Source organism: Anopheles funestus, chromosome 2RL (genome assembly GCF_943734845.2).
Source record: "Anopheles funestus chromosome 2RL, idAnoFuneDA-416_04, whole genome shotgun sequence".
In the NCBI taxonomy this organism is placed as follows: Eukaryota; Metazoa; Arthropoda; class Insecta; order Diptera; family Culicidae; genus Anopheles; species Anopheles funestus.
Genome location: NC_064598.1, coordinates 33,448,179 through 33,464,434, shown reverse-complemented (window position 1 = coordinate 33,464,434; position 16,256 = coordinate 33,448,179). Strand labels below are relative to the sequence as shown.

General features: G+C 44.5%; 1 protein-coding gene across 21 annotated transcripts in view; it reads right to left on the bottom strand.

The window, feature by feature from the left end:
* Nucleotides 1–16,256, bottom strand: part of LOC125763783 (trithorax group protein osa) — a 116,557-nt gene that overhangs the window by 7,027 nt on the left and 93,274 nt on the right. For 13 of the 21 annotated variants that reach the window (XM_049427268.1, XM_049427276.1, XM_049427280.1 and 10 more), the window contains 7 exons: nucleotides 6,647–6,842; nucleotides 4,070–5,788; nucleotides 3,793–3,977; nucleotides 1,839–1,892; nucleotides 837–1,037; nucleotides 422–638; nucleotides 79–339 (listed from right to left, as the gene is read on the bottom strand). In XM_049427268.1, the coding sequence (XP_049283225.1) occupies nucleotides 79–339; nucleotides 422–638; nucleotides 837–1,037; nucleotides 1,839–1,892; nucleotides 3,793–3,977; nucleotides 4,070–5,788; nucleotides 6,647–6,842 (2,833 nt within the window). The remainder of the gene's footprint in view (nucleotides 1–78; nucleotides 340–421; nucleotides 639–836; nucleotides 1,038–1,838; nucleotides 1,893–3,792; nucleotides 3,978–4,069; nucleotides 5,789–6,646; nucleotides 6,843–16,256) is intronic. The other 8 variants (XM_049427277.1, XM_049427289.1, XM_049427275.1 and 5 more) reach the window with 6 other exon arrangements.

Sequence of the window (16,256 nt, the reverse complement as noted above, 5' to 3'; positions counted from 1 at the left end):
ACGAACAAAAACATGTGAACACAGGTTATAAGTGTGTTGTTTTCAGGGATTATGAACCGTAAACCGAAACACCCCTACCTGGATGAGGAGACTGAGTGCCACTCTGTTGCGAAGGTGGCCTTTGCTGGGGTTGTGGCGTTTGTTGCTGACCCGGACCCGGTTGTGCACCGGCCGTAGCGGCACCCGGTGGACCACCGGCACTTCCTTGCTGCTGTTGCTGTTGCACATAGTCCGGCGTAGAACCGGGCGGATAACCGCTACCCGGATACGGCCCATAGCCATCCATCGAGGCACTGCTGCTGCCAGGCGCGGGAAATGAATCTTGGGAGTTGGATGAACCTGAAACGAATGAGGAGAAAACAATGTTGATAAGAATGTACGTTCCAGCATATGTTCGTCACTAGAGTAACGCCTTCCTTACCTGGCGAAGGAACGGATGTCGTTTTGGCGGACTTTTTCTTCGAACCCGCCTCCACCTGTGCAATGATCGGACCGGGATCGATGCCACCCCGATCAAATTTACACTCGAACGGTAGCAGATTTTTTGTGTAGTGTTTCCGCAGCGTATAGGCCGCACTGCTGCTCGCTCCAATACCTAGCATACCGGCAATATCCTTCCACGTTTTGCTCTTGGTAACCTTCAGTGATTTGGGTGGCGGTAGAAGGAATAGGTGTGGTGGTGAGGAAAGGAGGTAAAAAAAGAGAAGAAAACACGCAGACACCCGCGTTGTACGCTCAACCATTCTCGAATAAGCTTCAGCTGCCTCAACGGTTAGAGTGGGAGGGTGGGGTTATGTTTGGGGGATCGGACAGGTCAGGACAGCTTAGCAACTCACCTTACACACCTCAACAAACCCGCCACGCTCCTGCACGTACACGTACAGCTTGTACAGATCCAACGGTGTCTTCGAGATCGTCGGACAGGCCGTGATCGGCGATCTTCGCTCGTCCATGTACGCCAACAGCTTATCCAGAAACACGCGTCGTTCCGGCTTGTCGTCCATCTCGTACAATTTGTTCAGACTGTCCGATTTCTGCTGGATTTGTCATAAAATGATAAATAACATGATAGCGGAAAAATTAGATTGTAGAATAAGCATTGTTATAGGTAGGTAAATAAAACGTAAGAACAACAAAAATCGAAATCACCTGTGTTATGAAAGAAAATAAATGAGTTAAAATCTCACACCAAAATAAAAAAAAATCTAGAAAAATTTGTTTTATTGTAAGTCGAAGATTGATACACAGATATCAATAAAATGTATTAATCCAAAAAATAAATGATTATTAACGCAAGTTGTTAGTAAATAGTAAACGATGTATTATAAAGCCAAACCTAATGTTTTGACATAGAGAAAAATCATATGATCACTGACAAGTGTATGCAATAGGATAATAGGAATTCGAAAAAAGTTTCCTTTCCATTCTATTTAAATCTTAACAAAATATGTGCGAGATTTTAAATTATAGTTAAACAAATGTACGATTGTTTAAAAAAACAGCATTATCTGAGAGAGGGTTAGGTTGTTAATCTAATGGGTAATAAAACAAAATCGCTCACACCACACTGTGCAAATGGTAAAACAATGTTGTGTTGATTAAATAATTAATTAAAAGAAAAGAAAAATATGAAAATGCAAACGCTCTATCACCGTGCAAGTTGTTCCAAACAGAAAAGGAACACGAGGGAAACATAAGACTTAAAATAGTATATAATGGCAACCAAAATGAAAGCACCGAAGCACAAACATCCAAATCCAATCCATGCAATAATACTTTTTTGCTGTAACGAACGCGCAGTTGGCATTCGGTTGGCAAGTGAAAGAAACGATATTAACCTTAGTTGATCTAAAAGGTGTCTCCGGCGTGGGAGGAACGTGACTGTTAAATACCTGCGAATTAGAATGAGAAAACGGTCAAAGGGAACGAGTTCAGTAAATGCGTCAAACTTTCTGTAAATGGTGGTGATGGTGGTGGTTTATCGGAAAATTAGATATCATTTTGTCATTGCAACAATGATACCATAAACGTGAATATGATAGTCCAAATTCTTACGGATGGTGTGTTGGTAGCGGGAAGAAGGATAGTTAACTTCTGATATGAAAAGGGTACCACCGAGCTACGGTTATGTTCAAGTGACATTGTCCATCTATCGTGTATACATTTTGATAGGTGTTTTTATGTTTTGCAAACTAATAAAAGCATAACACAACGTTATAACTTATATCCCCATAATAAGCTCAGTAGTAAAAACTGAAAAAAATCACTTGGGCAGACAAAACAGCACAACAACGGAGCGGGATGAAAGCAAACATTCAAAACGCAACAACGAAAGTAAGACAGCTCTCACACGTACGACGCACAACGAAACAGCGGAAAGAATGCTACGAAACTAAGAAAAAAATACCATAAATCACTACTACTGACAAGGAAAACAACCAAAGCTTGAAATAAAAATAACAAACATATTGAAAACTTTAAGTGTTTGATCGTGTAAACTGTGTCTGTGTGTTTGTTGTTAGATGATGATGGGATATATGCCAAGACATTCTTACTTCAATTTTGACTTCAATTTACTTTGTTTTTGAAGGAAAACCGAAAAACATTCCAATTTGCAATAGCTAATTTGAACGTCTTCGAACTGAATTCGTAACTAAAGTGAATTCTGAGGGAAAGAATTTTTCTTAGGGGCGCATAACGTTTGCTCATGGGATAAGGAATCACCACAATTACGCGATTGTTGGTGTGGAAAAATTTTGTTTAGGATACTCGGAAAGGAGGAAAAGGTGACAAAAACACAGTTGATCTATAGTAAGAAGGCGCAAAAAAGAAAACCGATTGTACATCTACGTTTCTACTACGACTGGCTACGTTCGACGGACGACGTGTCAACATCGGCGTCGCCGGCGTGCTCGGCACGAGGACGTGTGAACGCGACGGCGACGTATAGGAGGAGTAGGAGTACCAGTACGCAACAAGTGCCGCCGCGGCCGCTGCAGTAGCAGCCGCAGCCGACGATGTCGACGACGATGCAGCACAAGACGATGTTGAAGACGGTGACAAATCTTCTCGGTGAGCCAATGGCGACGAAGACGATGAAGTGACAGCACCAGCAGCAGCCCCAACACCACCAACAGAAGGAACTACTAATGAATGATCGCGAATTGATCGCGATCGGGAGGAGGTGGTCCCAAACTCAGTTTCGATAAAGGTGGATCGATTCGATGGAGTCATCGATCGTTGCGAGAAGGAATTCGGTCGATAAAACAACCGATTGTAAGGATACGATGGGAGGTGATGGTGATTTTGGTCAGACTGTTGAAAGGGAACATTGTATATTGGTTGAAATTGGTTTCGACGCAGAGAAATTGCGCCTCTACTGTTCATGGGACGCTGTAGAAACGCAACTCTACTGCTCTCGTCAAACAAGGGCGAAGCGGATGTAGGAATGTAAGCAATGGCACCCTCGCCTTCCATCGATAGTTGCTCCTGTTGGTGTTGCTGATGTTGCCGCTGTTGCTGCTCATTCCGAATCCGTACCGAAGGGAGAAGAAGTGTCTGTGAACTGGAGGAGCTCATACAACCGTCAACCACATCTCTATTGCTGTCGCTGTTGCAGAGTTGCTGTGGTTGCTGCTGCTGTTGTTGCTGCTGTTGCTGCTGACGGTGCTGTTGCTGTTGGTTAGTGTTGTTGCGGTTGCTACCGTTGCGATCGTTGCTGCTGATGTTGTTGCCACTGGCGACAGCAGCGATAGTAGTAGCGGTGGTTTCGCCATGCGTTACTATACTCACTGGACTAGCTGGCGTCCGGGGCCAGGACGTTGGGGACGAGTTGAGCTCGAAGTCTTCATGTGCGTTGTGCGGCCCGGGCGACGCGTTCGATGACGACGGTGTGTTGGTGCCCGTCAGATGGCTTTGGTTGTAGTGATCGTTTTTCCGCGATTTCGGCGTCGAGCACGTAGGATCTTCTCCGGAAGCTGTGAAAGCGTGAGGAAAAAAAAAATTAGATTGCACAGCTCGACATAGAACGGTGGTGCAAACGTAACATCACGATTCGTGGAATACTTGCCTACTGAGGTATTGGATAAGGTACTCTGCTGACTGGCTTCGTCGAGTGGTGCGCCATCAGGTCCCGTCGTAACGAGTGAGGTAACTGGGTGATGATGATGGGGATGATGGTGATGATGGGGACCTCCACCCGCTCCTCCACCTGGCCCGCCGGTCGCATTTACAATGCCATTATCCTGTCCCGCTCCCGCCAGCAGCCCGTGATGTGGTTGCGGTGGCACATCGGCACCAGGATGGTGACCCGGTTGGTGCTGCGCATGGGGTGGTGGCCCGTGCGGATGATGATGGGGCGAGTGGGGAGGAGGTTGCTGTTGCGGTTGTTGCGGCTGTTGACCGGGGTGCTGTGGTTGCGTCGGCGGTTGCTGCTGATGCGGCGAAGGCGGATGGCCACTGTCTTGCTGCGACGGATGCTGGTGACCTACGGCGCCACTACCCGCACCGGAAGGTGACTGGCTAGGTGGGGTACCGGCCGGTGGTGGTGGACCCATACTGCTTGCATTTGGCGGTGGCGGCAGCCCCATCGGTGGACCCATGTGGTGAGGTGGACCCATCGGTGGATGCATACCGGGACCGTTGCCGTAGCCCTGGCCAGGTGGTGGCGTCGGACTGGGTGCGCCACTGTACGCGCCCTTGTGCTGAAGGTGCTGCTTCAGGTAGTTGAGCGGTTGCGGTGAACCACTCTGGGGCGGAGGTTGCTGGGACTGGGGTTGCCCCGGATGGTGGGGCGGCTGATGATGCGCCTGATGGTGCGGTTGATGATGTGGTGGCGGCTGGTGGTGTTGCGAGTGTTGCTGCTGCTGGGGCGATTGCGGGTGTACACCTCCAGCTCCCGGTGGCCCCGGCGGCATTCCCTTACCCTGCCGGGGGCCTCCTGCTCCACCGGGCGTCGGCGGACCGCTCTGTCCCTGTTGCGATTGCTGTACATGATTATTTACATGGCCCGGACCGGCTCCACCCGGTCCGGCTTGTGTGTGCGGTGGTCCCCAGGGACTTGGTGGCTGATGTGGATACTGATGCGGAGGGTACTGCGAATGCGGTGGAGGTGGACCACCGGCACCCACATGATTAGGCATACGGTGTTGCCCGGGATAGCCACCGGGTGGTGGATGTTGTGGCGGAGGTCCACCACTCCCGGGTGGACCTTGCTGGGGCGACTGTGTCCCGGGAGGTGGTGGCGGTCCCGGCACGGGTGGCGATGGCCCATACGCTCCCGGGTACTGCGGACGCGGCGAGTAACTCGCGGGCGAGTGTGGTGAATACTGCTGCGACTGCGGCGGTGGTTGCTGGTGAGGGGGCGGTGGCGGATACGGAGACATCTGCTGTCCGGGACCACCCGGAGGCATACCGCCAGGCCCTCCGGGACCCATCTTGTACGGACCGTGCATGTGGGGCGGATGTGGCGCTTGCGCCTGATAGCCTTGAGCGGCCATACCTGCCGCTGCACCGGCCGACCCTCCGCCGCCTGCCTGAGACGACGGTGGCAACGATGCACTGCCTGACGGGGCAGTCGAAACTGTCGGTAGTTGCTGTGCGGAGGCCGACGGTGGACGATTCGGTGAGGCAACACGCGCGTGATGATCCGGCGGTCCCTGTGTCTGATTGCCGTGCACGAGATTACTGTTACTGCTGCCGTGCTGATGATTCGGGCCCTGCTGTTGCTGATTTGGAGTTTGCGAGTGACTGCTGGATGGACGAGGAGGCATCGAAACACTTTGCTGGCCTATAATGGACAAAGAAAGAAAATACACACAGTATTAGTCACCACTTAGAACAAGCCGAAAACAAATTAATACACGATATTGTAACACTAGCAACTGGCAACATAATTTCTCCTTAATGTAGCAGCGGACTATTCCCAGATTTTACAAGTTAAATCTCTAAAACATTAGAACTATATTATTAAAATTTACGCCAAAAAAAGAAGATGAAAATAGAATTGAATGATCATTCGCGGATTAACACACTATACGATCGATCGCGGATTATCCGGGTATCCGATTGTCCGTGCCGCTAGAAAATGACATTTCCAAATGTGATTTGACATACTAACTGCATAACAGTTGATTGCAAAAATGAGGAATCAATAGCGAAGGATATAATAAGCTCATGATCGCGTACAAAAATTACAGATTTGTTTTGCAAAAAAATCAACCACAAAGTAAAACAAAATCATGCCATATATTGTAGTACCATAATATTTATCAACAAAAAATAATATTACGGCATGGATAATCAACATGACAAAACCATTCTTTTCTAAGTTATGACACTATTTTGCAAACTTGCTGTATTTTATAACAGAATATTTTTTCACTTTGTCCTGATAGCTCAACTCTCTCTCTTCTCTCGGTAGCTTGAACAACGTAAAATAAACTACCTCCCACGATAACAATAATCGAAAGTAACGACGTCGAAAATCGTTCCAACAACATTATCGGTGCACGTATTGCCTGATACTTATCAGAGTTCACAATCGAACACAACAATGCAGAGAAATATTTTATTTCCAAAACGACATTCTCAAAACACCGTCGGTATAGCGGCCCCGGTCATCAGCAACAAGTGGTGATTGACTTACCTACTGCCGGCGACATAGAACGTGATCCGCTACCAGAACCTGTTGGCGACGGCGTTGGCCTCATGCCCTGAGACGACGAGGAGGAGGAGGAGTTCGGTGTACCGGGCGCACCGTGGACGCCTGTCGGCCCTGTGGAATTGCCAGGCCCGCCACTACCTCCTGTCGTACTGTCATTACTGTTCTGACCCGTGGAATCCTGTAGAAACAATGAAAGAAAGAAAAAAACATCTGTTAGTGGTACTATTCGCGAATGTAAGTTTTACGACAGTGTTGTATCGAACATGTTCACATCTGGTTGTAGTTATTATAGTTAGTATTCACATACAAACGAACCACCGAAGAACCAGCATGAACTAGCCCCGGTACTATTATAACGTCGAGATGGCCAACGGCGTACGGTTGGCGTTGGTGCCGGTAACATTGTTGGTGTCGTCCGAGGGAACCCAGGCATTGTCAGTCCGGGATAGGAAGTGGACGAAGATGAAACCATCATCGCTAGTCGCCACCAATCATCGTACGCGGGCGTAGCGGAGGATGATGGAGCAGACGATGATGACGTCGCCGAGGACGATGGTGTTGACGATGTAGACGACGAAGAAGAAGGTGGCCTATAGTTCATAGTGCTACCAAGAGTGCAAAACGGATCCAAAATACGTAAGCAAACACCTGCGCACACCAACACAGCACAAACACACTTCACACCACGCAAGGAGTGATGACGAAATGGTCAACAACAGCAAAAAAAGGAAAGAACCACCGTGATCACGTTTCCCACTATTCAAATGTTGTTGATACTTGATTATCCTTCTTTCTCTGATCGTTTTGTTGTTTTTGTTGCCTTTACTTTTGCACCAAACAACAAGTCGAGGTGAGAGTCTTGCCCACCAGTAGTAGCTGTTCGGACATGGTACAGCAGCAACAACGAAGGCAACAAAAAGTGCAGTGCGTATGGTAAAATTTTTCGCACAAACTCCACCATCCCCATTTAATCGCCCAAATGTGACTGATTTAATAGCCTTCCGGTGCTGTAGCAGTAGCCAAGGACCAAACACGGCCCTGTTTGGTGCGTTATGCTTTTGCTGCATATTTTTACTTTACTATACGCATATACGCATACACGCTGCTGCTACTACTACTACTACTAGTACCTCTACGACTACCACTAAGGGAGGGAAACAGAACCTCCAGGATATAATATTTCGCCCCAGAACAAAACGCGTGTCCGTACGCACTACAAAACGATGCTGCATTCTGTGGGATACACAAATGACAGGTGGAAAGGACACGGTTCACCCTACTCACACAAACGCCCACGACGCTCGCTTAATCCAATATACGCACACAAATACAAAAATCCAATGATTGAGTTTTGTTTTGGAGATGAACGAAATGCAAAAGCAAAAAAAGAAAACAAAAATGCCACAGGAACAAGGAGGAGATGAAACAGAAACAAAATGATGAATCCCCTTATTTTCTCCCCTTTTTAAACAGACACATACACACATCTGTATATATATACACACTAGGGGGTCAGAAAAACCAAATGACCACAGCAAACCAACACACACACACACAGACACACACGGAGGACAGGAAGGTGCAACAAATGCAACAACCATTTTAAATGTGCCTTTATTTGGAGCATGGGGGGACAATTTCAAGGGGAACAGCCCTCCAACCCACCATCATCATCATTATCAGTATTGCATTGGCAACAAGAACAACAAGAATGGCGGTAATTTTTGTAGGCCGTGGTTCACCACCCACCGAAACCAAACCAAAAAAACCACCACCGTGAAAAACCACCGCACGGTAATAGTTGGAACACAGTTTGGATAAAAACCGGGGAATGCACACAAATTGCAAACATTCTCTTCCCTTTGCATTTTGTACATTTTATAGTCTTCCTATTTCGACCCTTTTTACTCTATGCGTCCTTCCTTGCCTTTAAAAAAAAAGCGAGCGTTTGGTCAACGATGTACAACACACAGAAAAACATCAGAAAGACCGCGGACATTCACAGAATCTGCTGCTGCTACTGCTGGGCTAGTCACCTCAAACCACTCAATCGGACACAACGGACACCACACACATCAAATTTCCATGATACAACCCTGGCACAACACTGTTTTATCCTAGCCCCTCTGCCGCACAAAGTGTTCCAACTTAAATTCGTATGTTATTTTTTTTTTACAATTTTCCCCAATATAACCAATAATCGTTTCCAATGGGAAAGCCTGACACACCGTGTGTCCATTTTCTCGCTCACCCTTCTACACTCTATCCCATTTTCGCCGCTGGTTTGCTTTTATATTTTTGTTCCCTTTTTTTGTTGTTATTGTTTGGAGGAAGGGTGGGGTGGGGGGATGAAAATGAAATTGCACGTGCGCGCGAATAGTGTAAAAAAGAGATAGAGAAAAAGAAACAAAAATTGCAAAACCCACCCACACATACCTTTGACTGGACCGCTTCGGAAATTTAAAAGGATAAAAGGGGCAAAAGAATAACATAGAATGCATTTTACAAAAACGCAGTTGCATGCGAAAAAGAGAGAAGGTCACACAAAATGAGCACGCGTTCCACATTTTATGTGTATGAGTTTTTGGATAGAACAAGGCTTCTGTGTGTGTGGTGAATAAAAAATAAATAAATGAATAAATGCAGCAATTCACGAACCCTATCAAAACCTGGAAACGGAGAATGCATCGAAGCCGCAATATTGGGGATGAGCAGAAAACTGGGAGATTGTGTGTGCATGGCCATTCAATTAGCCAGGATAACACGAAAGGGATAGTGCTGGGGAGGGGCGGAGTTGAAGGGACGAGGGGAGCATTTGTGGAAATGAAATTAGAGTGATGCAGCAGTGGCTTTTGGTCACACAATCGAGTTTAATATGTGTCCTGCCTGAGACTACCTATTACCACCAACCGAGCTATCCTCCCTCTGGACTCTCTCCTTCTCCTCTTCGTCTGTTATACAAAATATCAGATGAAAAGTTTTATTTTATTTGCTATTTTAATATACACCACCGCCCACCCACCTGTCCCTACGTTTTTCCCTTACATTGAGTGTATAGTAGCCTCCACCAGCTACCACACACGGCAATGCTGTTTTCGTTGGATGCAGCATATACATCATTTATGTATATTTTCAAGTAACACCGGGAAAGCATACACTTTTCCAGGGCTGACCGGGACTCGTGTGTGCCATTGAGTGATGAAACAAACAAAAAAAAAGATTTATCATTACCGGCCGCATCCGAGCCCGAGCAATGTGGGTTGTGGCAGTGAGGCTCAATGTACTGGAAACTAATAGTAGAGGCGAGAGTGCTGCTGGCTTTTCCTTTCGAAACCGTGCTACTCCTATCATTATTGCATGTGAAGGGTAAACGTACAAAAAGGTATAAAAAACTACACAAGAGTGTATTTAAATGTTTTTTTTTGTGCTAGTATTATGTGGGTTAAGTTTTGAAACATGGAACCATATCTCCTGAAATAAGAATAGAAATTTAACTTCCACTCTCAGGACGATTGTTGGCAGATTTTTAACAATAATTCGGTGATGATTTTTGGTTAACATATAGTAATGATTGTACAAAAAATATTGTTCTTTTCTATTGCATTTGAAACCATTAAAAAGAAATTTGATACATCTTTGAATCATCCTGTCTCAAGGTCAGTCGACTTGTGTGAGTTGAATAAGTTATCCTTTGCTGATCGCTAGAGGTTCTTGAAGCCAAGGATGGAAAATTTATTTTACACTAACATAACCCACATCAGACAATCGTGTAACTTTGATAGTTAAATTCCAATATGCTACAATCAGATTAAAATACCTAAATAAATCACTGTGCTGCCGTATTTTGTATTATACGTAATACTATGGTTGCGTTCTTTATTGTAGCTACATCCGTCACCTACACACCACCAATATGGATGTCCAGGAGAAAATTTCCAATATTCGGTTCAATATTATTATGAAATCCCCCACTGGGAACAGATGTAATGAAATTTGGCACCCGATGGGGTAGATAAAAGGGTAAAGAACTTAATGGAAGGAAGGGGAAAAAAATCATCCAACAATAAAAGTACCAGTAATCCGAAACCATATCATGAACGATAGCGCATCACCACAAAATGGTGCATGAAAAGTTGTATAATACATATTATACCTCATGCAACTCGAGTTAAACATACGAAACAGCATGAAAATGAAGCTAGATGGAACATGACTCTATGTACGCAGCAAACACAATTGACGATCGCTCGAGCAAGCAAAATGCAAACAACGACAGCGGGGGGAGGGCAATTTGAGGTAGTGCAGCGATAGGAAATACGGGAAATATATACATATTTTTAATTTTATCAGTTTCCAACGCATTCACATAATTTTCAATATAATTATGCTGCATTTGCAAATATGTGCATTCATGCTGTGAATGCCGCGCACACAGAAGTTCTATCGTACCGTGTTGATCATGACCTCTCCCTCATTACTTTTCACTAAAGGCATATAAAAATATGCTGCAAAAAATCGACACAAAAGGGTACCGAATACGATGGTGCGACAAAGGTTTAGCCGTGAATCCATTTTCACCTCACAGCTATAAAATTGGATTACAGTTTCGAGAGCTTCTCTGACTTCCCTGAATTTGGTAGAAAATATCTATGAGAAAAAAAAATCACACACAAAAAAGTTATTAAATCATTGATAAATAAATAAGGCGAGAAGATTTAAATTTTTATCACTCATATTTTACATCCATCCATCTTTACAATTTAGATTTAAAAATAAATTACAATAATGCGGTAAACCCACTCTCGGTGAAACTTCAATAAGCTTATACGAAACCTTAATCAATCGTGGAATACACAAATCGATTGCAAACGCCCAAAAAAGAAGGTTGATGCTTGCTTATGCCAACATCCAAACATATTGCAGGAATTATGTTGTGGAAGATCAATATCAGAATCGTGTGCCTCCACTGAACATGCCTTTGCTGATGGATTGGGATGCTGATTTTGGGCTCAAATCAAACATATCGAATGAAGTATTTAAAACAAAAACAAAAGTGTGAGGGGTTCGACAATCGTCGCGAAACATAGAGAAATGCAATTAATTAATTATTTTGCTTATTTGTAAGGAAAAATCGTTGCGAGTTATGAAAACTAGAACAATGCTAGAACAAACTCGTACAGCTAGAGGAAATTCGAATTCAATTTTTAATATCGCTGTAAACGCAAAAATGTTTGCAGTTTATAGCATAAAAACACATTTTCGATATTTCCCCTTTTGTTAAGCTTCCTACCGAAGGAGAAATCAAAACAAAATATTATGCTTAATTTATACATAATACTAGTATTTAAATTGCTTGCACAAACAACCCCCTTTTACTTGGGAAAATGTACAACATTCTGTGTACAAAATCAACTCAAGTATAAATCCGTCCAGGAATTCTAGTCATCTGGCAGAAGAAACCCATGTTGATAGTGAGGGAAATGGGAGAAAAAGGCGTTTCAATAAAACCTAAGAAACAAATACCAAGTATGATTGGCGTAATGGTGAGGAGCGAAACACACACAGGATTGTGTAATCGAATTCCGTACAAGTAAAACTCATGCTTCATCGATGAAAAATCGCATATTACTTACACACAAACTACGGCACAAGAGTAAAGAATGTTTTTGTATGAAAGAGAGGTATATCACCACCGTATGGTCGAATCACTACTGCTGCCCAACACAGCACTTTACCTCCCCCGTATTGCTTTGCCATGATTTCAACTTCCATCCCCGGTTTCTGATCGACATTTTTCATTTTTAATTTCATATAAATCTTTCCAAACGATAGTGATGGACCAAGCACGAACCGGAACAAAAACTTCAGAACTCAAACCAACCATCACCCTTCCCTCTCGGGTTCCATACACTTCCACCCACAGAGACAACAGAGAAATCGACAGAGAGAGTCTTTGCGTCAATTTATTTGCCCACCTTCCTCCTTCCTTGCTACCTAATGGAGGAGGAGGAGGACGAGAAGATGTTAGGACTTTTCTTTAACTCGGGTTTCACAGTTTCTTTTGTGAACAAAGAGGAGCGGAGGAGATGGAGTAGTGGCCATTTTGCCTGACCACTATTACTACCAGTATCCTGGTCTCCTGGGCAGGGGGTTGGTACGGGACCATCATCCTTAATTACACTGGCATACCGAGGCATATACAGCCAAGAAAACAACTAGCACAAGACAGAGCAGCCGGTCTTTCTTGGAAATCGTGTCCCGGTTGGGAAAATCGACAGGACGGTAAGGAGGATCTTTTGCGCAAAATATCGATCAGTTTGCTGAGTTCGTATCGTCCTTTACTTTGAAGCATCGTCCTACAGCTCCCGTCCTGTGTGTGTGAGTAAAATCATTCCCTGATTGGAGTTTATTGGAAGAGACCAGAGTACACTTTTGCTCCTATTTTATCGTGTACCAGTGTTTGTGTACGTGTGCCAGTGAGTTTATCGCTCTTTGACTTTCCGAAGAAATGGTTTTTAAATAAAACCACAAACCCAAACATCAAGAAAAGGAATTCATTAAATTTTAAGCAGGTGAACTATTCATAAACACAACAAGAAGCAATAGAGAGGATTTTTTTTTTGCTTATGGAGAAAAAAAACTATTGATCGCGATTAATGTCTCGCAATAATTTATTGCATATTGTGATTTAACTACCCCCTTTAACAAGTGGTAGTAATTGTAAGAGAACTTTTTCCTCAATTAAACTCAGCAGAGTATAGTACTTTCAAATGCCTAATCATATAATTGGGTCTATTTAGTCTATTTAAACAAAATAATAGGGGCGGCCCGGTGGTGCATGTGATAAACGGCGGCAGTCCACACGGCCGGACCGGGTTCAAATCCCATCCGGACCGTCCCCCCGTAGCAAGGACTGACTATCCGGCTACGTGGTAAAATAAGTCTAGTAAGCCAGAAATGGCCGGCGTGACCTGTAATGTCGTTAAGCCAAGAAGAAGAAGAAACAAAATAATAATACCATAAAAGACATCAGTTGCAGTCATTGACGATCAACCCTAGAGATTAGGGGTACCTCCCCCCTTGAGGCGAAGTATGGATGAATGTTCATTGATACACTTTTATAACACTCCTCGCTCTACGACAGTCATTGACCTCACATGGTGAGGAGAAGAAGAAAAAGTAACAACAAAGAAAATACTCAACTTCCGATGGCATCCAACACCGTAACACCGTAACCCATGGTACCATGCCGAACTGCATCACAAAAGTGTGTCATATATGGGCTTTGGCTGCATATCCCACAAACCAACCAACCGTGTGTGTGTGTGTGTGTATATGCACCACAATACGGACAAGAATCCCTTTTGCCGTTGCTTTCAAGGTCACACAGCATAAGCAAAGGCGCACTTTTCCTTCAGTGGGTCGCCGATGAACCGAGCCACTTGATGATGTTGAAGGTTGGGGGTTTGTTCTCTTTTTTTTCTTTTCTTTCCACCCTTCGTTTGGGCTTTTACCGATCCACCGCCGGAATTCCGTTATCGGACGCGTGCGCGCATATACACAAACCAACACACACGCATGCAAGCACATCCAAACAAACGAGAGATGATATTGCCGGATCGTGTACATCTCCATCGTAAATGCATCTCACTCTTGCGTTCGTTACGCGGCCACCCGATGATTAAGGTCATCGTTCGCTCGACTGCGGAGTGATATGTAGAGCAGCGAACCTTTTTAGCAAAGGCAGCGCGCGCGCCGGGCAGGGAAGAAGCACCAGCATAAAGAAAAGTTTACAATAATTGCATAATCGACGAGGGCGGCACGCGGCAGGTGACGACTTTACTGTTTGTGTTCGGGTTCCGGATGATTGGGGGATGAGAGTGCAAATAATTGACGGAAAAAGATGAAGGTATGAAGACAATTAACAAAAACAAAAAAACAAAATCAATACATTTATTTCTCTATTTGTCTAAGTTCAATGTAACTAATGTTGTGATCCTTTCGTGAATCGCTACAACAAATGACAGTGTCCGTTGCGCTGTATGATGCATTACCTCGCCACACTAAATGCACCCGCGCATGCCAGTCCCTTAGTTGCATACCGGACAGACCTCAAACGGCCACACCAAAGCAAACGGCATGATAATTGAAGTGACGTCAATTAATGTCACAAATGTTGTCTGCTTCTCGTTCGCTTATCACTTCTCTTCGGAGAGCAGGGTGTGTATTCAATAAAATTCGCAAAATGCACATAAAAACACACACACACACACACACACACAAATGGAACTCTGCAAAAACTGTCAGAGTAGTTTGAGACTCTTCAAAAGCCAACGGACACTCTCACTTCCCAGTCACTTCTTCAAAGCAACCTCATCATCATCATCATCATCACAGGACCGCGTCGAAACGTACAATGCAGCAACATTGTGCGGTTATGGTCAAACATAAACCAACCCATCGCTTCCCTCCATCATCTTTTCCTCTTCCCTTGTCATTTGCTAACGTGCTGAATTGAAAAAGTAACATTAGTTGCCAAAGCGGTCCCTGACGACGAGGGAAAAACACAGCACGGTTCTTGTCATAAACGCATTAAATTGCAACGAAGTCATCGTCATCACCGTCGTGTCGGTCTCCGTCCTCTTGTGGCCGGCCAAAAGAAACCGGGCGGCGCCCGTATTAACCTTGGCACGATCGTGTCGTGTTGGGCCTCCCAGCCAAACGCTCATTTTACCCCACCACATCACCCCCCCCCCCCTCCCCCCCCCCCCTCACATCATCATGACCATCCGTCGTTAAACTAACGAGAACGAGTTGAGTCAACGGGCACACACAACAGAACGGATAGTAAACTTTGTATGTTTATTTTTCCGTACCGAGAGAGGAAGGAAGAAAGAGTCGTTTGCAACCCCCGTTGTCGACACTCCAGCCGACGCACCCCTTTCACAAACTTCCGAACACATATTTTGGACCATACAATTTTGTGTTCTCTTTGCCGGTGCGAAATACAACAAAAACGCAAAATTGTATTCTTTTCTTTGAGAGCGTGTTCCACCACCAATCGTTTGAGACGCTTGGGTCAATCCCACTTAGTTCGTTCGTCGATGGACAGTTTATGTTCTCATCAATCATTGATTGTTTTTTAAAAATTTAGTATGACGTAACGACGGCGAATTGCCGGTCGCGAATTCTGACCAGAAGCTATCAAGTCTCTGAAGAGAATAAATACCAGTAGCCAAACAGTGCCATTCGCCTTTTTATCGCCTACACGTTAATCAAACTTCTTTGGAGCTTGTTGTTAACGTGTCTCGATGCTTTCACGTGCGTTTTTATATCACTTCGATTGACTTCCGAAAGTTGGTACGACAATAAAAAAACGTCTTTAAAACGAAAAATGCATAGACAAAACCGGAATGTATAATACGTGGTTCGTTCAACGATTTGCATCCGTGCTGGATGATCTTCATACATCTCAGAAATCAATTTTGCATTCTTAGTACAAATGTTCTGATACATCTAGGGAATTAATGAACAATGATTACGATAATTAATAATTTAACCCTTAGTTGAAAATTCTTTTGCCTCCACAATT